The 23,035-nt window shown below is 37.5% G+C and overlaps 1 protein-coding gene across 13 annotated transcripts in view; it reads right to left on the reverse strand.

The window, feature by feature from the left end:
* The window catches only part of AKT3 (AKT serine/threonine kinase 3), a 281,741-nt gene that overhangs the window by 111,394 nt on the left and 147,312 nt on the right, over window positions 1-23,035 (reverse strand). For 11 of the 13 annotated variants that reach the window (XR_015143515.1, XM_086344906.1, XM_086344914.1 and 8 more), the window contains one exon: window positions 789-900. Coding sequence is in view for 12 of the 13 variants with exons in the window: in XM_086344906.1 (XP_086201032.1) it covers window positions 789-900 (112 nt within the window). In the remaining variant the exon portion in view is untranslated. Of the gene's footprint in view, window positions 1-788; window positions 901-18,444; window positions 18,562-23,035 lie in introns of all 13 variants that reach the window. The other 2 variants (XM_086344911.1, XM_086344912.1) reach the window with 1 other exon arrangement.

The raw sequence follows: 23,035 nt of genomic DNA on the forward strand, positions 1-23,035 counted from the left end.
GAAAAAGTTGGCTTAAAGCTCAACATTCAGAAAACTAAGATCATGACATCTGGTCATCACTTCATGTCAAATAGATGGGAAATAGTGGCTGACTTTATTTTTGGGGGCTCCAAAATCACTGCAGATGGTGATTGCACCCATGAAATTAAAAGATGCTTACTCCTTGGAAGAAACGTTATGATCAACCTAGATAGCATATTCAAAAGCAGAGACATTACTTTGTCAACAAAGGTCCATCTAGTCAAGGCTATGGTTTTTCCAATAGTCATGTATGGATGTGAGAGTTGGACTATAAAGAAAGCTGAGCACTGAAGAATTGATGCTTTTGAACTATGGTGTTGGAAAAGACTCTTGAGAGTCACCTGGACTGCAAGGAGATCCAACCAGTTCATCCTAAAGGAGATCAGTCCTGGGTGTTCACTGGAAGGACTGATGTTGAAGCTGAAACTCCAATACTTTGGTCACCTGATATGAAGAGCTGACTCATTTGAGAAGACCCTGATCCTGAGAAAGATTGAGGGCAGGAGGAGAAGGGGACGACAGAGGATGAGATGGTTGGATGGCATCACCGACTCAATGGACATGAATTTGGGTAAACTCCGGGAGTTGGTGATGGACAGGGAGGCCTGGCGTGCTGTGGTTTATGAGGTCGCAAAGAGCTGGACACGACTGAGCAACTGAACTGAACTGCATTTTACCAATATATTTACAAGTGGTCAAGTCAGATACGCATACATCTTTAGACTGACTGCTGCTGTTTCACAAAATAGAAAAAATGAGTTTCTTACCTTTCCTCTGGAGTATCTACGTGAAATGTTCTCTCTATAACAGTGGTCCACTGGAGACATCTGATAATAAATGTGTTTGGCTTTGGTCGTTCTGTTTTCATTAACTGGCATTCTAGAAATAAAATAAAATGTCTCTTTGAATAATCTTATATTTAAACAAGTAAATAGTTGAGAACTACAGAGTTCCATTCTAAACAAACCACTGCAACTTCACAGATTTCTATGGTCTCACTCAAGGTTGTTCAAAACCTGACTTCAGTATTCCTTTCTAATCCTTTGCCCATTCTGGTCACATACCCAGCTAAATTGGACTATTAAACTCTCCCACTACTTATTTAACTTATATGCATCATGAGAAACGCTGGGCTGGAAGAAGCACAAGCTGATTGCCGGGAGAAATATCAATAACCTCAGATATGCAGATGACACCACCCTTATGGCAGAAAGTGAAGAGGAACTAAAAAACCTCTTGATGAAAGTGAAAGAGGAGAGTAAAAAAGTTGGCTTCAAGCTCAACATTCAGAAAACTATGATCATGGCATCTGGTCCCATCACTTCATGGGAAATAGATGCAAAAACAGTGGAAACAGTGTCAGACTTTATTTTGGGGGGCTCCAAAATCACTGCAGATGGGGATTGCAGCCATAAAATTAAAAGACACTTACTCCTTGGAAGGAAAGTTATGACCAACCTAGATAGCATATTCAAAAGCAGAGACATTACTTTGCCAACAAAGGTTCGTCTAGTCAAGGCTATGGTTTTTCCTATGGTCAAGTATGGATGTGAGAGTTGGACTGTGAAGAAAGCTGAGCGCCAAAGAATTGATGCTTTTGAACTGTGGTGTTGGAGAAGACTCTTGAGAGTCCCTTGGACTGCAAGGAGATCCAACCAGTCCATTCTGAAGGAGAATGATGTTAAAGCTGAAACTCCAGTACTTTGGCCACCTCATGCTAAGAGTTGACTCATTGGAAAAGACTCTGATGCTGGGAGGGATTGGGGGCAGGAGGAAAAGGGGACGCCAGAGGATGAGATGGCTGGATGGCATCACCGACTCGATGGACCTGAGTCTGAGTGAACTCCGGGAGTTGGTGATGGACAGGGAGGCCTGGCGTGCTGCAATTCATGGGGTCACAAAGAGTCGGACACAACTGAGCAACTGAACTGAACTGAACTGAAACTCTCCCTAAATACATCTTGCTCTTTCCTGTATCTACACCATTGTTCCAGCTAATACTATTATTCAGAATGTTTCCTATTTATTTTACCCTTAGGCATATCCAATTGTCAAAAGAATACTTGTTCTAAGGTATCAAATTACACTCCTTCCATGAAGCCTTTTATAAAAACCTAGTCTAGACTGACCATTTCCCAGCCTATATTCTTATAACATTATCACTACATTCCCCACCCTATATTCTCATTACTTATTATTGTAGCTCTCATTTTCACTTAGCATAGAGTATCTAATATTATAATTTTTAAGACAATGTCCTTATGCCTACCTAGATTATAAGCCTTTGACAGTAAGTACCCCCTAAAACTCTAGAGTCATCTAGGGTCAGTCAGTCAAAGAGTGGTAACTTCTGTCAAGGATTATCTATGAAGACTTCAAAGAAAAGGAGCATAGCGTAGTGGCTAAAAGCATGGATTTTTAAAACTACAGAGCCTGGATATGATCTTTTTTTCCTACCATTAACTCTGCAACTTTAGACAAGTTCATTAATTTGTCTGGTCTTTAAGTATTAAATGGGTAAACAATAAGAGTACCTACATCATAAAAGTGATGTGGGGATTAATAATGAAAATGTTGGTTGCTCAGTCATGTCCGATTCTTTGCAACCCCATGGATTATAACCCACCAGGCTCCTCTATCTATGGAATTCTTCAGTTAACAATACTGGAGTGGGTAGCCATTCCCTTCTCCAGGGGATCTTCTCCAGGGGATCTTCCCAAGACCCGGGTTTGACCCAGGGATCAAACCCAGGTCTCCTGCATTGGCAGATTGGTTCTTTACCGTCTGAGCCATTAGGGGATTAATAATGAGTACATATAACAGTGTAGTGTATGACACATACTAAGTTTTCAATAAATGTTAGCTGATATTATTACATATACACCTGAACTTCTCTGGTGACTCATATAGTAAAGAGTCTGTCTGCAATGAAGAACACCCAGGTTCGATCCCTGGGTCGGGAAGATCCCCTAATGGTTACCCACTCAAGAATTCTGCCTAGAGAATCCCATTGACAGAGAAGTCCGGTGGGCTACCATCTGGTATTGGACAACACGAGTGAATAGGTTAGGGTTGTCCACTGACATTTTCCTCTTAAAAGAAACTAATTTACCTCTAGTTGACAAACTCAACAGTGTTTTCTCAGTGCGTATCTGTTTTGTGCTAGTTTCATCATTAGCAACTATCAACTACATGGGTCTTTATAGGATCAAGTCATTAATCACACTGGACCAATTCTTCACCTTTCACACTAAAAGAGATAATTCATCAAGGGTCTCTGCTTTTTTTTTGTCCTCTTTTCTAACAAGTTTTTATGGTCTCAGCCAAATTTCTTTCCATCTTGGATCTCTATTTTATGATACACATGCCTAACTATACAATGGTTATTTCTAGCTGGTTGAATTATTGGAACCACACCTAAAACCCAACCTACTATCTTTCCCTCTAAATCTGTTCTTAGACCTGGCTTTCCTAACTTTTTCCATCATTCAAACTGAAAACACAGGTGACTTTCCTTTTTGATACTGGGAGCATATACCATTACTTTTCCATTGATGCAACTGTACTTCAGGTTCTCACCACCCAATGCTAAACCTCCCCAGGTGCCATAAAACTGGATCTTCCTACTTAGAGATGTGGAAAGGTCAGATAATTTACTTAAATATAGAAACTGTATTCTGAGAGACATCTGAACTCAATCAAAATTAAACTCCTGATTTCTCCCACTCTTGCTCCCCTTGCCAACCTCCTAACTGTAGCTTTCTCTATCTCAGATGATGGCACCTCCAGCCTTTCAGCTGCTCAAGTCAAAAACCTTGGGATCATCTTTAAGTCCCTTCTTCTCTCACATCTCACTCTGGAAATCCTGTTGACTCCACTTTCAAGATTTATTAGTATCACTTCACACTTCCTCCACTATCTTGGAACAAGCCATCATTGTCTCTGACATGAATATTCCCCAAACCCTAGAACAGTTCTCCTCTGCCCCTCTCTGCAGAGACCTACAGTCAGAAACCTTAAAATGAACAACTGCAAAAAAAAAAAAAAAAAAGCAATGTTTCCAATTCACTGACAACAGAAGACAAAGGCCTTTAGATGATCAGCAAGGGTCCTACACAATCTGGACCTCCAACCCGTCCCACCGAAGTTTCTCACCTCTTCCCCTAGTACTGTCTTTCAGGTCACTCTGCCAACTACCCTGCCACCCTGCACTTCCTCCACAATGCACTGCAGTCTCTGCCTTTAGGGTTTTTCATCTAGTCGTGCCTCTGCTGGGTATTCTTCCCCTCACACAACCCCCTAGCTAACTCCCTCATTTCCTGAAGCCTGCCTCAACCATGATGTTCAATGCTGAAATCTGTATCCTTTTCCCAGGACTCTCCAACCCCTCTCACCTGCTCTACTTTTTATTTCTCATAGCATGTTTCCATCTTTGTTCCTATGAGATGACTTATTTTTTATTTACTGTTTGTTTCTTCAACTAGAATGTAAGCTCTAATAACATATTCCTAGTACCTAGAACTGTGCCTAACATATAGCAGACACTCAGTAAATATTTTCCAAGTGAGTGAATTCTGACAGTAATAATCAACAAGAAGGTAATTTCGGTGACACAGGAAAGAGGAGAGAATTTCTGGTGCAACTTCCTTATATACTCAAGAAGGGAAAGGATTCACTGAACAAGTACGGGACTGGCTGTAGTCAGGAGTACACAGAATTTAGTGATGGAGAAGATTGGGTAAAGGAGTCCAAATGCAGTTAGGGGTATAGATGAAAGTAGGAACTAGTAGAGATTATCTGCTCATTGCTTCCATTTTTTCCAATGAATCAGGATGTAAAGCCATCCTTAAGAATTAGGTTGGATGAGGATGCACTGGGGCTTTGAGAAAAGAGAAGATATGTAATAGCCTTCTAGAAGCAAAGAGACAGGTAAATAAATACCCATGACTGCTAAATGGCATTAAGGGTCCAATGGAACTTAATGGGGCTTCCCAGGTGGCGCTAGTGGTAAAGAACCCACCTGGCAATGCAGGAGATGTGGCTTCCATTTCTTGGTCAGGAAGATCTCTTGGAATTTAAAGTATCACCGGGGATCATATTTTTCCCCAGATATATTCAGCTACATGGGTACAGATGGGGAACACAGAGGATCGGATTTAAGCAAAGCCATAATTTAACTAAGTAAGTTTGAGAATGCAGGAAAGTGAAACAGAATACAGGATGCAAGACAAAGGAATGGTTGCAATTATCAACTAAGGAACTAAAAGGAGGGAAGTGAGAACTTGGTGGTGTGGAAAATAATAAAAAGGTAGCAGAAACGACAGATCATAACATCTATTATCTCACAGTTAAATAATTAATAACAATGTTAAATACTTTCTGAAATATGAATGTTAAAATATCAGTGTGCTAATTTATTTGTCTGAAATACAAAAGTTTTAAAACACCAAAGATATCATACAATTTATAACAATAAAGAACCACACAATTTCGCCCAACTTACTCTGCCTATAAGGTACAGACTCAATTTGATTCTCTTTGCTCCTTCCTCTTTCCTTCTTCATAAAATTTCTTTCATTCTTCCAGCCAATGATTTACTGTACTATCTTAGAGATGTTTAAGTAATGTTAAATTGATGTTCCAGTTAGACGGATTGAATAAAAGTTAGGAATTGTGTGCACAACTCTTCCTCAAGCATCTACAACAGTGTCAGCACATAAGGGTACACAGTAAATGCCTGATGATTGAGTAATTGACTAACTGGCTTTCAATGTAAAGAATGCAGAACAGATTCTTAAAAAGAGGGACAGTCCTGATGGAAAACTCAAGAGTGAACCAAGGAGTAAAGGGAGAGAGGAAGAACAGAAAAGAAAAGAAAGAATGTCCAATCTAAAGGCTACCTGTTTCCGTTTCTGTTATGTTTTCCATTGTAGTGATGTCAAGGTAACTAAGATAATGGACCTGAAAACTAGAATGCCAGACTCAAATCCAGGCTCATCACCCACGATCAGCAGTGCTATCCTAGGCAAAGAACATTATTTCTCTCAGTCCCAAGGTTTTCTACCTTTAAAAGCACTATGAGGAATTAAACTTAAGAGGAAGCATATTTTCAACACTACACCTAAATGAAGTTTAAATGCTACAATCTAAAGAACTTTTTAAGGCTATATATGTAAACGCTATTTAAAATACTACGTATGACATTCTAAGTGGTTATCAATTACTGCAATTTATGAAAAGGATAATAGAAGTGATTAAACACCATTCCCAAGTAGACTAGTAAAAAATAATTGTTTAGGAAAGACTGAAACATTTGTATTTATGTATAAGATGGTTTTGGAAAAATATTAAAATAATAATATAATGACATAAGTAGTTATACACAAGTTGTTTTGGCTAAATATGCTAAGTATTTATGAACTCAACAATATATATGAAATGCCAATTATGGGCCAATCACTATGCAAGATTCTGGGCACAGTAAGAATAATGAGTAAGAAACTCTACAAGCTTACAGCACATACCAAGCTCTATTTTTAATAATTCTGTGTAATTGTAAAGTAATATTTCACTAATAGTAAAAAGGTTTTATTCAGGTCTTCTTGAGACCTCTAGTTCAACAAAAATGTTACATGTAGTTATGGACTTGAAGAATAGTAATAAACCTATATGTTATAGGTCTCAGTATTAAATACTCTATAAATGAATCCAACTTCTAAATATTATCCATTAGACTGAAACTATAAAAGAAAGAAGTGGCTACCAAGAACCAGTCCACAATATTCAAGTGACAGGTCAACATCTGGAGAGGAGAATATTTTACCACACTTCAGGGTTTACTGCTGTGCATAAACACATGTAATTAAATAGCTGACTCCAAACTTAAAACACTTGAAACTTTAAATTACCATACCAAAACAAGTGAGCCGGTAAGTAGAAACACTGGGTTCTCTTATGTTAGCCATAATATGGAAACATCAACACATCACACAATTCTCTCTACAATGAAGAAAAGCAAGCCATGAAAGTTTTCAGAACACAGTGCATGTCTGAAAACACTTACTCTTTTAAAGAGGATTCTTAAAAGGGAGAGGGCTAATAAGTAAACTGGTTAATCAATACTTAGAAGAATATTTTCCTTTTAGTAAAGATTCTTAACTCAAGGTAGAACAATTCAGTTGTTGTTTTTTTTAAAGGAAGAAATTTTGGATAGAGAGTATAAAAAGGTATTAACCAAATGATTATCTATGATTGCTGAGCAATTTAATATGGAGAAATAGACAAGCATTCTTAGATAAAATGTCAGGTAGCTAACTTTTATTATATCATAACCCATGACATTTTTTTTTCAAAAAATTTTTATATTAGAGTTGATTAACAATGATGTGTTAGTTACAGGCATACAGCAAAGTGATTCAGTTAGACCCACAAGTATCCATTCTTTTTCAAATTCTTTTCGCATTTAGATTATTACAGAACATTGAGCCAAGTTCCCTGTCCTATACAGTAGGTCCTCATTGGTTTGTTGTTGCTCAGTCCCTTAGCTGTGTCCAACTCTTCGTGAACCCATGAACTGCAGCACACAAGGCTTCCCTGTCCTTCATTATCTCCTGGAGTTTGCTCAAACTCAGGTCCATTGAGTTGGTGATGTTATCGAACCATTTCATCTATTGTCGCCCCCATCTCCTCTCAATCAGGATCTAGTCCTTTTTGGTTCAGTTCAGTTCAGTTCAGTCACTCAGTCGTGTCTGATTCTTTGCGATCCCATGAATCGCAGCACGCCAGGCCTCCCTGTCCATCACCAACTCCCAGAGTTCACTCAAACTCATGTCCATCGAGTCGGTGATGCCATCCAGCCATCTCATCCTCTGGCGTCCCCTTCTCCTTCTGCCCCCAATCCCTCCCAGCATCAGAGTCTTTTCCAATGAGTCAACTCTTCACATCAGGTGGCCAAAGTACTGGAGTTTCAGCTTCAGCATCAGTTCTTCCAATGAACACCCAGGACTGATCTCCTTTAGAATGGACTGGCTGGATCTCCTTGCAGTCCAAGGGACTCTCAAGAGTCTTCTCCAACACCACAGTTCAACAGCATCAATTCTTCAGCACTCAGCTTTCTTCACAGTCTAAATCTCACATCCATACATGACCACTGGAAAAACCACAGCCTTGACTAGACGGACCTTTATTGGCAAAGTAATACCTCTGCTTTTGAATATGCTATCTAGGTTTGTCATAACTTTCCTTCCAAGGAATACACGTCTTTTAATTTCATGGCTGCGATCACCATCTGCAGTGATTTTGGAGCCCCAAAAAACGGTTACCTATTTTAAATTCACTGTATAGAAATGCAATAGATTTCTGAGTATTGATTTTGTATCCTGAAACCTTATTGAATTAATTGATGACCTCTAGTAAAATATATTCCTGGTAGCATCTTTAGGATATTCTATGTATAGTATCATGTTACATGTAAACAGTGACAGTTTTACTTCTTCTTCTCCAAGTTGGATTCTCTTAATATCTTTTTCTTCTCTTATTGCTGTGGCTAAAACTTCCAAAAATATGTTAATAAAAGCAGCGAGAGTGAACATGCTTTTCTTGTTCTTGATCACAGACAAAATGCTTTTAGCTTTTCACTGCTTAGTATGATGTGAGGTATGTTCCCTCTATGCCCACTTTTCAGAGTTTTTATCATAAGTGGATCATTTTGTCAAAAGCTTTTCTACATCTATTGAGATAATCATATGAATTTATTCTTCAGTTTACTGATGTACTGTATCAGACTAATTGATTTGTGGATACTGAAATACCTTTGCACCCATGGGATAAATGGGATAAATTCCATTTGCTCACCCTTTTAATGCACTGTTGCACTCAGACTGCTAGTATTTTGTTGAGGACTTCTGTGTCTATGTTTATCAATGATACTGGCATCCAATATTCTCTTTTTGTTGTCTCTTTGTCTGGTTTTCTTATCAACATGATGGTGGCCTCGTAGAATGAGTTTGAAAGTGTTCCTTCCTCTGCAATTTTTTGGTCTGCAATTTTTTGGAAGTTTCAGAAAGATAAGTATTAACTCTTCTGACAGATGTCGTCTGTAAGGCCATCTAGTTCTGGACTTTTGTAGGGAGTTTTCTAATCACACTTTCAATTTCCCTATTTACAATTGGTTTGTTTACATTTTTTATTTTTTCCTGGTTTAGTCTTAGGATATTGTACATTCTAAGAATTTGTCCATTTCTTCTAGGTTTTCAATTCTACTGGCATATAGTTGCTTACAGTAGTCTCTTATGATCCTTTGTCTTATATTTTTGTGGTGTCTGCTATAACTTCTTCATTTCTAATTTTATTGATTTTAGCCCTCCCCCTTCTTTTCCCAAAGAGTCTGGTTAAGGCTTTATTAATTTTGCTTACCTTTTCAAAGAACCAGCTTGACCAAGTTAAACTATAAGCTGAACCTCAAATGTTCTATCTACTTTTAGAACCACTCTGAACCACAGGTGACCAAGTTTACTCAAAGCTGTAATTATTCTGTAAACTTGAAAGCCAAATAAATAGAGGAACTGCAAGATTCCATATAAAAAATATACATACCAAAAAAAAGTTTTTGGATATCACCTGTTCAGATGTTATTTCAAAGATTAGGTCTTATTTCAAGGGTTTTAACCATTTAAATGCTAACTATATTCTTTTAAAAATAATTCTACTAGCATGTGTGGAAAACAAAGGAGTAATAATATATTCTATTTAATTATTGAATCACAAAATTAAATAATGCTAACTATGAGTTATAATGACCATAAGGAGAGTTTATTTTTAAAGCCCCATATTATAATACTATTACAGATATTCTTTATAAGAAGGAAAAGAATATTTCTTTCTTTTATGTAAAGCTTTTACTGTCCAGGGAGCAGAAAATCATAGCACCCGATTAAGACTCATCAACCTTAAAGAGATTCATTCATTCCACTAAGAGGAAAATAGCTTAGGTGTGGCAGCTTCCATGGTAGGCAGCAAGATCAGTAGAGGATATATATACTGAGATCACTATGTGCCAGGCACTGTACTCATTAGAGGTTTCTAAATATTAATTTCCTCTGAAGGCCAAACCTAAGAGCTGTTATTATCCTCCACATTATAAATGAGCAGATTGAGATTGAAACTAGCTAAATAACTTGCTCACAAACACACAGCTGGTTTAGCTTGTTTTAAGTACCCATATAAGGCTTTACCCCCAGGTCTGTCTGAAACCACATTCCATTCTTATCTGGAAAGAATATACTCTTAGGAAAACTGCCTGTAACAAGGTTGGTAATCATCTGCAGAAGGAAGGCCAGGCTGTTCCCTCCTCAGCGCCTTCCCCATACCTTGCTATGCTTGACTGTTCTCCCTTGTGTGACATCTTTTCTCCTAAAAAGAAAACCAGGATAATTTTCACTGGTAACAATGTCTGGAGAGGGAGGTAGGCCCCAATGTGTCTGCTCCTGGCTGAGCACACCATGGGGATGAGATGGGCAGGGATGAGAACTACTCTTAGTAGGATACTGGTCCCGGCATTTTGCGTTTCTCCAAGCAGGCATGTAGGGGAAAGGTGGATTCAGATGAGAAGCAGAAGGGAAAGAACATAGCCAGGAAGGCAGCAGAGCCTCCAGATCTTTGCACTGCTGGATGTTACATACTGCAATACCAATAAAGCTAGCTCTAATAAAATTTTTCAACTACTTATGATAAAAAAGTGATTCCCAAACTTGTACTGGTCCAACTGCATGGTTCTAGCTGTTTGGGTCTGAATCATTTACCTATCACCCAGAATCAACAAACCTTTCTCCACATAAGGAAACAGAAGAGGAAAAAAAAAAAAAAAAGTTGTTCTTACATTTTATTTTATAACATACAAAATTCTATAAAAGACAGGAATAAGACTAGGTTACTAACATTATATTCCACTCTGTAAGAGGTTTTCACTTTATGATACGTATTATCAAATCCTGACGTTTTCATTATCATAAACCTCACTGCTCAGTAACATGGAACACTGGCTGTAACATGGAATGCTACTTGTGGATTTAAATTGTACTTGAAATCACAACATGTTACGGGGAACCTCTCCTAATTCGTTGTTCTTTAATGAATACGGTCACCACAGACATCACCATTTACCAATAATACATTTTAGAGCCAACATTTTCCCCATCAACATATTCCAATTTTGTTGGTCCACCACATCCTGCTTCTAATTAAACAAATAAACAAACAAACACTTCAGGAGTCTTCTAGAACAACTGTTCTCTGCACACCCTGTGCACACTTGAAATTTCAGGTAAAAACACATTGTGGTCATTGTGGGACAATGATTTGATAACAAAAATAACAAGAGGCTTTTCCTAAAAGAGTTGTAATAGTCATGCAAACATCTAATATACCATTAGGCAAGCTAGGTTTTTTTTTCGGTTCTGTTGTTTGTTAGGCATACAATAGTCATGAGAGTTCAATAAGCTATTTTCTCTACTTATCTGTATCTCTGAAAATGTTTACGATAAAAAGTCAAAAATAGAAACTCCTTCAAAAATAATATTAGATTTTCACAAAGTATGTACCAAAATGTCCAAGGAAATTATGTTTTTTAATAAAACGTGCATTTTAATATCTAAAACAAAGACCATTCCAGTAAATGAAACTCACTGAACATAAATTAAACTTCAAAATATTTCATTTGAGCACTGAAGTTTAAGTGAAGTGAAAATCGCTTAGTCATGTTCAACTCTCTGCGAGCCCATGGACTGTAGCCCACCAGGTTACTCTTTTCACAGAATTCTCCAGGCCAGAATACTAGAGTGGGTAGCCATTTCCTTCTCCAGGGGATCTTCCCAACCCAGGAAGTGAACCCAGGTCTCCCACACTGCAGGCAGATTCTTTACCATCTGAGCCACCAGGGAAAGGTATCACTATTAGAAAAATCAATTTACATTGTATTAACTCTAATTTACAACTTAAATACCTCAAGCTTCCATGTATCAATGTGACCATTTCTACTCATTTTCATAGTTGCTTATCAATGCATACCAGGGTGAACAAATAATAAATATACATACAGAGCAAGATGCACAAGTACTAAATGCTCCTTTCCCTCCCTTTAAAAACCATTATTTACAAAAACGGCCTTTGTTACATATTCCTTAACCATTTACCTAAGCTGTGGTTCCTACCGGTCTCCTGAAATCTCATCAGATATATTTTTGTTTTTCTCATTTTCATTTCTTTGCTGCATCTGATGCACTTGCCTCCCTACCCATGAGGCACTCCCCCAGGGTCCTGTGACACAGACTAGCCTGATTTTACCTGCAACTCTGACCATTCATTAATCTTTCATAGAGCCTCTTCCTTAAAACTGAGCTGCTCCCTTATGTTGAGACCTTTGTGCTACACTTTTTTTTTTATGATAATTTTATCCTTAATAAATTTAGACATTCATTAAACAAATATTTATTGTGTCCTTACAGTATGCCTGACAAAACCCAGGCACTGAAGATAGAGCAGTGAACAAAACTATTTTGCTCTATCTTGTTCACTTGTTCAGTGAGCAAGTCCCTATTTTTCAAAAAGCTTATGTTTTACTGAGAAGATACATGATCAAACAATAAACATGAAAAACAATTAGTTCACAGCATAACAGGTGCTAATTAGTACTGTGAAGAAAAATTACATAGGGCAACAAGTTAGAAAATGAAGGAAAGTAGTACTATTTTAGAAAGACTAGTTAGAAAGGGTATCTCTTAGTGAAATGGACAACCAATGCAGATATCTGTGGGAAGAGTGATCTGGGCTGAACGAACAGTAAGAACAAAGACCCACAGCTGGAGAGAGTTCAGACACGTCAGAAACTGCAAGTGCAGTGTGACTAAATAAGTATGTTAGGAGAGGAGATCTAAGACGTTCAGTGACCTGGCGAGGACTTTGGATGTCACTCTGGGGAGTCTCTCGCATGATTCTGCCAAAATTAAGACGTGACATTTGACGACAAACCTGCACCTCTAGTGTCAGCCTCTCCCTCAAGCTCCATTTCTTTACAGCAAAACCGGCAGCTCCTTTGAGGACCTATTATTTCTTCATTCTCCACATATCTAAATGGGTATTTTTTCCTAATCTACCAAACAAAATCAGCGCATCAACACACTGTTTCTATTCATTTTAAAACTATATAATCTTCCTAATCATCCAAGAAACACATCCTGAGTCATCTTTGATTGTCTTTCAACCCATGGCTAAGCCTACAACACTCATTGTAACAGTTCTTTTGTAATGTCTTTTGAACCGTCCCTTCTTTTCACTGCTATATCCAACCAGAGAATTTACCAAAATCTGGACCCCTAATACGGTTTCCCAGATGGTCTCCCTTTCTCTAGTCTTCTCTTCTGACTGAGTTGTGCTACACACTATCAACCTGATTAGTCTTACTCAAATTTTTATTTAAAAAGCTTCAACTACAACCACAAACAAGTATCTGGGTATTTGCAGCAGTATAGTAGAGTCACTCAGTCATGTCCAACTCTTCGTGACCCCATGGACTGTAGCCTGCCAGGCTCCTCCATCCATGGAATTCTCCAGGCAAGAATACTGGAGTGAGTTGCCATTTCCTTCTCCAGGGGATCTTCCCGACTCAGGGATCAAACCTGGGTCTCCCGCATTGTAGGCAGATGCTTTACCGTCAGCCACCAGGGAAGTCCTTGCAGCAGTATAAAAATACTTAATTTATAATCTAGTTTAACTGGTAAGCCAAAGGAACAGCATATGTTGGAAGAATCAGCTCATTCATCTCTAGCAGAATTGAAAAAAATTTCATCTTTGCCAATTTAAGTCAATAGGAAAACTGTTTTCCATTATATATTTCTCTAAAATTCATTCTTTTTCTATAATTGACTACTAAGTCTTTATTTTAGCATGTTATTAGAGCTTAACCACAAGATTAAGATATTACATGTATGATTTCTCACTTAATTCTCCTGATAAAGTTTTTTTATCATCTCCATTTCACAAATAAGAAAATGAAGATTGTCTGATTTTTAAGTTACTTGTTCAAAATCATCAAGTCATTAAGGTTGTAAAGCCGAGTCTCTAAATCCAGATTTTCTAGCTCTAAATTCTTGGACCTTCTTGTATGTCACGTACTGCTTTAGGAATGTAAGCCTCTTACAAGAGAGGAAGAAATGTTTTGTTTTTTATTTATAACCAGATTTATTTATATTTTATTTTCAAGTTTTCTGCAGTACTAAAGTGACAGAAACAGGTGACATACAGAACACTGACAAAGTTTTCCCCCAGAGAAAACTGACCAAACTGTCATTGGAAAAAATGTCTTTCTGTCAATACTAGATTGCTGATACAAAGCCGAGAGCACATTTGAAATACTTATTGGCCCAAAGGTTAAAACAAACACGAATTAACATGTAACTAGAGTTGCTGGAGTGGGAACTTGTTCAGGTCTGTCAATCTAACTCAATCTTGTTGATTCCTTAATGATAAGATAATCTATCTATTAGAGTACAGAGCCATTAGAAGGAATACAACAGAAATATAAGTTCCTAAAGGCACAGAAATCCCAAAGAATCTAGGAGGTAACAGCAGAACTATAAATAATATAGTTTAACAAAAATATTTTTTAAAAATATCCTATTTCCATAGCACAACTGTAAAGCTCAAAGGAAACAATTCATATGAAATAATGCTATGAAGAAAGTATTATATATTTTAATTACTTTCTAAGAATATCATCTAGAGAAAGAAACTTTATCAGTGTGCTTTTGGAAGCAATAACTGTTGCTGGATGGATGATTCAATTAGCATGAACTATTCTGGCATGTTTCAAAAGCATTGCCATTTTAAAACATAAAAAATGTCTAAAAATGCAACCATAGTAATAGTGCACGGGCTGGGGTGAGGGAGAAAGACAATGACAAATTGGTCCAAAAGGACACTGAGACTTCATAGCTGGAAGACCATTGTGCTGACAATTAGTAACAGGAAGCAGAGCACACAACAAATGAATGAAAAAAGCTGAACTTGCAATGAAAGACCTTATTATAGTGCAGAAACATTATTGTAATAAAGGGGCAATGTACTCTCCTCCATAAAACTTTCAAACAGGCACCCTTGCCTCTTTTTTCATTCTCTGCATTTCATTTTTTCATTAGCATCTGCTTGATTATGTATTATTTCCAACCCGAAAGAATGCTTCTCTATCCTTCCTAAATTCCAAGGCTTAAAGGTCCTTCCCCTCACTGTGGCCTTGAGCCTCATTTAACTTTACTCAAAATATAACAAAGGTTTAAAATAACAAAGATATAGGGGAAAAACAGAAAGGCAGTGATTCAGTATACAGCTCCAGCAAGATAAAAAAAAAGTGTCCCTCAAGCCTAACTTGTTAAAAACGCAATGATCATATAATTCATACTAATATCCAGATGATTCTGTCTCTCAAACTCTTATGCCTTCTTTGATAGAAGAGGAAGGCTGAAATCTTCACTTATTAGTGTAAATTTTCTGCATTTAGCTTTAGTTTCCCTAAATGGGAACATCCAAAAGCTCTGAAACATATTTCCACATACTAGTTGAGAATGACAAGACTTGATCCATGACACTGACATATAATCTAGAGGTAAGGAAAGCCCACACCTTCTGACTATGCTTCCTATGCTAGAAAACGTTTTACCTCAAGACCTACAGCAGCCAGAGATATTTTAGTTAAGCAGTGATGTGTAAAAAGCATTGGCCTTGACACCTGAAAGCTGTGGGTTTTGCTTTAAGTCCCAAAGTTCATCAAATGCATGACCATGGGCCATTCTATGGACCCATTTTCCCCAGCTATAAAACGGAGACATTATGTATCCTACAAAAATATCAGTGTGACTAATAATACACATACAAAATGCACAGCACACAGATGCTCAGCGAGTGGTAAATTATTATTTGCATTAATTCTCAAAAGACTGAATGTTCCAAGAAATTATTATATGTGGCTCATAGGCAAATCATTGACTTCTAGAAGACTCTGGAGATTCTTCATGCCAACTCCTTCATATCACAGATAATAAAACACCAGGGATGGTGAAGTGACTGGCTCAATATTACATAATAAATTTCTATCAAATAGTCAGCCACCTGGCTACCACCTCCATGCTTGTCCCTCTGCTAAAGCATAAGTAAGTATCAAGGTTACATACACTACACCTCTCAAAAACAAGAGTCTGCTACTAACCTACTGTTAATAATACTTGACATACCACAAAGTTTCTGTGGTGCTGAATAAGCATTACTCAAAGAAGAGTTATCTCTGAACTCCACTTATGATTAAATACACTCAAGCCAGGTGTGAGAAATGCATGCTTGTTCAGTTGCTTCAGATGTCTCCGAATCTTGGCAAGCCTATGGACTGTGACCCGCCAGGCTCCTCTGTCCATGGGAATTTCCAGGCAACAATACTGGAGTGGTTAGCCATTTCCTTCTCTGGGGGATCTTTCTGACCCAGGGATTGAACCCACGTTGCAGGCGGATTCTTTACCGCTGAGCCACTGTGGAAGCCCCAGATGTTAGACAGTCCGGACCAAATCATTGTTAGTTTTCCCAAGTACTTGCTTTGAGAGTCTAGGAAAATTTATTAATCTCTCAAGGCCCCAGCTTTACTAGTTTGTTTTTTTAAAGGTAATATTTATCTCATGTTTTTCTTGTCATGTTGCTGTAAATAAGGCACCTTATACATAGGAGATTAAACAATGTTAGTTCTCTTCCTTTTACTTCCTTAAGTCTCTATTAATTTCACATGCATTAATTATAAGTAGGGAAGTAGATTCTTTACCAGTGAGCCACCTGGGAAGCCCAATTATAAGTAAGATGGGATTAAAGGAGTAAGTAATGGGCATATAATCATTTTTTAATTTACAATTTTGGGGTTTTTTTTTTTTTTTTTTTTGGCTGCAGTGTATGGCCGGTGGAATCTTAGTTCCCTGACTAGGGATTTGACTTGAGCCCTCAGCAGTGAAAGAGCAGTCCTAACCACTGGACTGCCAGGGTATTTCCTAATTTAAAATTTTAGAAAGTAATTACAAATAAGCCTCTACTTTATAGAAAAGAAACTAAGTTAAAAAATATATATTAAACATGTAAATCAGGTAGGTTTTACCTATATTTAACTTAATCAAAAACAATCTATAGATTTAATTAGGCCATAAATGAGTATACACAGAAAAGTGTATAAAAAGGATTACTGTCACTTCAGATATGGAACGATATCACAGAGGAAAATTCTAGGATCAGTAATAAGAGAAAATAACAGTACAAGGATCCTTAGCACAAAAGCTACCTGAGTGTTACACACTTAGCAAAACTGTAGTTGAAAAACTGAAGTATACTGACCTAATAGTAATTAATATTAAAAATTATGCAAAACCCCATCACAGCTGCTTATCATACACAGGCTGCAGGTGGTGGTCCTCCTACTCCACACCCACTATTCACTCCCCAGTCACACCACCTCGGCTCTCTTACATAAATTAAGTCAGGTTAAAAAACAGTAAACAGATGATGTGCCCCTTTCTGAGCTAAAACCTGCAGTTCAAAATATTTTTGGCTAAAGAAAAAATATTGACTTTAAGATAGTATTTTAAAATAGAATTATTTATTTGCATCAGTAAAATTATTTTATATTCTACAAGGAGAGAAGATGAATAGCAATATGACAAAAGAAACTTCATGTAAAAACCAAGTCAGCAAATAGGGGACATAATGCCTAACTTTGACACTGAGAAATCATACAAAGTATCTGGTATGATTATGGCAGTCTACTAAATATTTAAGGTGCCATATTTATTCCTAGCACTTATGTTTCTTTCTCCTTTGATATCTTTCAGTCTATACAGGGACAAAGAAATAACATACCATCTGGAGGTTTCATCCATATTCTGAGGATTTCAGACCCATTTAAATTAACAATAAGAGATTCAACCGAAGTTTCTCAGAAATAATTTTTTCAAATTATTGTGATCTGTTACCTGGAATATATGTCATCTTTTGAAATCTTACTATTTTTCCAAACAATCTCAATTTCCAATGAAGCTTTTCTTGATGATCTACTCCTCAATGATACCTCCTTTTCCTAAAACTCTTACTGAATATATTAATTATAAACCTACTTCAGAACTGAGCCATCAAAATACCAATTTCAAAAAATACTAATTCCAAGGGTTTGTGGCATATTTTCCTAGCAGGTTATAAATTCTTCAAATCCAAGGGCTGTATCTGTGGATTAATGAAAGGAACGCAGACTTCAAGGTTAGCATTCTGTTAGACATGGGCTGAAATTCTGGCTCTGCCATTTGCCAGTTAAGTCACATAATCTCTCAGTCTCTTTAAAATGGAGAACATAATACTTACCTCAGAATGTTGTTGTGAAGATTAAATGAGATAACATATGTGAAAGGGCCTGGCACATAGTAAGGCTCAAAAAAAGGTTGGTTTCCTTCCTTATTTCCTTCTCTTTTCCCTCAGTACCTGGCACAATGTTGAGAACACAATAAACCCTCAATAAAAACTTTCTAAATATTCATTTGAACTTAGATTTCCTAAAATATGTTTAAATATTAAGTGATAACTTCTATGTATCCGAATTGTGTTACTTTAAATCTTATGCAAACAAAGTAGGAAATCTCAAAACAGAACAAGTGTGTGAGGCTGCTACTTAAGATGATGAGAAAAGGAAGTAAAGAGAGGAGTCGGAGGAAATAGTATTTAAGAACAATTCAGGGAAAATTATTGCACACATAGTATTTTTCACACAAGTATCTCTGGATAAGCAAGAATCGACTGCTGACCTAAGAGGAAGTTGAATGAGAGAAGCAAGGAGGGAAGGAGGAAGAGAGAAAGGCAGAGAAGAAGAGGAAGAAGAGAAAGGAGGAAGGGGAAAAGAAAAGGATGAAGGAAGGGAGGAAGGAAGCGTCATTCTGCCGGGACCTCTTTTATGTCCTCACATTAATATAGGCTATTGAAGCTGACCACTCCTTGCCTATATTCCATTAAAAACAATTCCCACTGCATCTTACAAAAAAAGTAATTATCTAATGGAAGAACCAAATTAATGTGAAATTTCCCCCAGTACATAGTAACCAAAGGATCCTCTTAGAACAGTCAGAAAGACATTTGGGGGTATTATTACATTAAAAAAAAACAAAAATCACTTCTGACTAAACCTTCTAATTAAAGAATTTGGTCTGCTTCCAGGTCCTCTGAGGTCAGTCCAGTGGTGCCGCCTTTTCCGCTGCAGTGATGTTCTTCTTCATTTTCCAGGAGGCAGCCATGTGCGTGGTTGAGGGGTCTAGCACATGTTATTTAGTTATAAGAAGGACCAGTCTCTACAAAGTCTTGAGCATTAAATACAATTGAGATTTTTTTTCCCCCACACCAAACAAGAGGAGGCATTCTCAATTTCAATCCTGTTGTAGATATGTATGTTCAGTTGCTAAGTCACGTTCAACTCTTTCAGACCCCATGGACTGCAGCGTGCCAGGCTTCCCTGTCCTTCATTATCTCCTGGAGCTTGCTCAGATTCATGTTCATTGAGTCAGTGATGCTAGCTGTACATAGGTTCTACTTAAAACTTGCAATGTCTTTAAAGAAAACCCAATAGAGTGGTTCCCACCTTACTCCAATACAATTTAACCAGAAAGGGGGGAATGGCTGCATTTAACTCAAGCAAATCACTGCAGATGGTGACTGCAGCCATGAAATTAAAAGACGCTTACTCCTTGGAAGGAAAGTTATGACCAACCTAGACAGCATATTAAAAAGCAGAGACATCACTTTGTCAACAAAGGTCCATCTAGTCAAGGCTATGGTTTTTCCAGTGGTCATGTATGGATGTGAGAGTTGGGACTATAAAGAAAGCTGAGCACTGAAGAATTGATGCTTTTGAACTGTGGTGTTGGAGAAGACTCTTGAGAGTCCCTTGGACTGCAAGGAGATCCAACCAGTCCATCCTAAAGGAGATCAGTCCTGGGTGTTCACTGGAAGGACTGATGTTGAAGCTGAAACTCCAATACTTTGGCCACCTGATGCGAAGAGCTGACTCATTTGAAAAGACCCTGATGCTGGGAGGGATTAAGGGCAGGAGGAGAAGGGGACAATAGAGGATGAGATGGTTGGATGGCATCACCGACTCAATGGACATGAGTTTGGGTAAACTCCGGGAGTTGGTGATGGACAGGGAGGCCTGGCATGCTGCGGTTCATGTAGTCGCAAAAAGTCAGACACGACTGAGTGACTGAACTGAACTGAACTGAAGCAAATATTACTGAGCATATTCTATCTTATGCTATTACTTTTATTTGTATTTTAGCATTTGTAATTTACAAAGTGTTTTCATATATATAATTTCATTTAACTCCCACCCTAATCCTGAACAGGAGATAACCTCATGTTTAAAGCTGAGAAAAATGAAGATCAGGAGAGTTTTGTGATTTGCCCAAGGTCAAAGAACTAGTAAAACAGCAGAATCAAGACTCAAACTTAGGTCTTCTGATTCCAAGTCCTGTGATCTTCTAATATATCAGATCTTAATAAACACTGGAGGAAATTTTTTAAATGAGTATACACAGTGATTATGCTCTGGAAGTTTATCATTTCCCTCGATTCTGCATAAGACCCCATGCTAAGTTATATTCTGATGAATGAAACTGAGAGGTAAAGACTACAACTAAATAGATTAGCTCTCAAAGTGAAGTTGCTCAGTCGTGTCCGACTCTTTGTGACCCCTACCAGGTTCCTCCATCCATGGGACCCTCCCCAGGCAAGAATACTGGAGTGGGTTGTCATTTCCTTCTCCAGGGGATCTTCCTGACCCAGAGATCGAACCTGGGTCTTCCGCATTGCAGGCAGACACTTTACTCTCTGAGCCACCAGAGAAGCCCCAGATTAGCTCTAGAGTAAATCAGAAAACAGGAGTGGGAAATCATGAGAGCTGCTACCAGGAAAATACATGCTCTAAGCAAAATCTGAGCAGTTCACCTGCAGTATTATAATGAAGGAAGTAGTAAAATCATGAGATTATTTAACAGGAAGCTCAAATGATACACATGTAAATTTACATTTATAAAGGACATATAACTGATGAAATATTTCAGTGATACAGACAGTTCTCATATGTAGGAGATGGATTTGACATTCTAAACTGCCATAGTCATATCAATTAAAATGGAATTATACATTTTCTTTTGTGCACATTTGTTGTACAATGTAGAAAAAAGAACGAAAAAGTAGAAATTCTATGGAAAAATTTTTTAAATCAGATTGAAGTGTGATTTCAATGAGGAGGAAATATGTGACTAAATATGGCACTATTCTTCAAAATTTTCAGAAAACTATCTCCTTTTAAAGTGATTTTTTCCTTTTTTTTTTTTAAATTTTACTTTAACTTTACAATATTGTATTGGTTTTGCCTTATATCAAAATGAATCTGCCACAGGTATACATGTGTTCCCCAACCTGAACCCTCCTCCCTTCTCCCTCCCCATACCATCCCTCTGGGTCGTCCCAGTGCACCAGCCCCAAGCAGTGATTTTTTAAAAAGGTTCTCGACATTCCCAATTCTAAACTTGGTTTATGGGTTAAAGTTTGTAAATATATGAATACAGTATCATTCATAAAAATGAAGGATAGGAAGAAATTTCGATTAAATTTACAGTAATTCATTTAATTTTTAAATAACGCATACCAGGTTTCCCTAGTCGCTCCACTGGTAAAGAATCCGCCTGCAATGCAGGAGACCCTGGTTCAATTCCTGGGTCAGGAAGATTTGCTGGAGAAGGGATAGGCTACACACTCCAGCATTCTTGGGCTTCCCTGGTGGCTCAGACAGTAAAGAATCCATCCACCTGCAATCCGCCTAGGTTCAATCCCTGGGTTGGGAAGATCCCCTGGAGAAGGAAACGGATACCAACTCCAGTATTCTTGTCTGGAGAATCCCATGGGCTATATATTATAAAGTCCATGGGGTCCCAAAGAGCTGGACATGACTGAGTGATTTTCACTTTCTTTCAAGGCATTCCTCATAGAGAGATGGATAATCCAAGTACCAGATATAACTTTCTATTTTCCTAAAAATTTGAACACAATTAGAGAAAACAAGTCTTCCAATGATCAAGTACATAAAACAGTCTAAAAATCACCCAAAACAAAAACAGGATTAGGAATTTTACATCCAGTTGAACTTTATAAAATCTACTAATTTGTGTCCAAAAAACATATGGAACATTGAGGAGTAATAGAAGAAAAAAAGGAATATTTACATATACACGTATAAACATAAGTAAGAAAAAAATTCATCTTCCTCTTGTGAAAATGGAGAAATCTTAAGATTCTCCTGAGCAAAATGGCACTTGCTAAGGAAGATTCTTTTTGAAGATCCTCTGTATTGCTTCCAAATACTCCAGAGAATACATGAAGGCAAGAGATAATCATTAAGAGATGATCATAATAATCCAACTGAACCAGGAAGACAGCAGTAAGACTGATAAGTAGGGAAAACACGACAGTGCCTGGCTGACTGGCTGACTTACGGTGGGACTTATAGTTATAGTCATCTTCCTATAACTATATAGGTTCTTTTTAACTCAAATACTGATTTGGATACCTAATGCTCAAAAGCCTCCAATGGTTTCCAATGGGTTTCCATTAAGAAAATCAAACTGGTATTCAAGATCTTTCATAGTCTGATTATAGTTTATCCAACCTTAGGAGTTTTTTCCTTCAACAAAAACTTTCTATCCATCTAGCATATCATTTACACTATTTACAAACAAGCTACTCTTTAATTCCAGACTTCATTTTTGCTTATGTTGTTAACCTCACTGAGAAAGTCTTCTTCCTTCAAAAAACCTAAATATCACCTGTCCTTCTAGGCTCATGTTAATCTTGCCTTATGCATAAATTCTTTTCTAGTATTCCTACCTTACTTTTACCTATTCTCTCAACT

Source organism: Bos grunniens, chromosome 16 (genome assembly GCF_055505025.1).
Source record: "Bos grunniens cultivar Pamir isolate PY7600 chromosome 16, Bosgru_T2T1.0, whole genome shotgun sequence".
Lineage (NCBI taxonomy): Eukaryota > Metazoa > Chordata > Mammalia > Artiodactyla > Bovidae > Bos > Bos grunniens.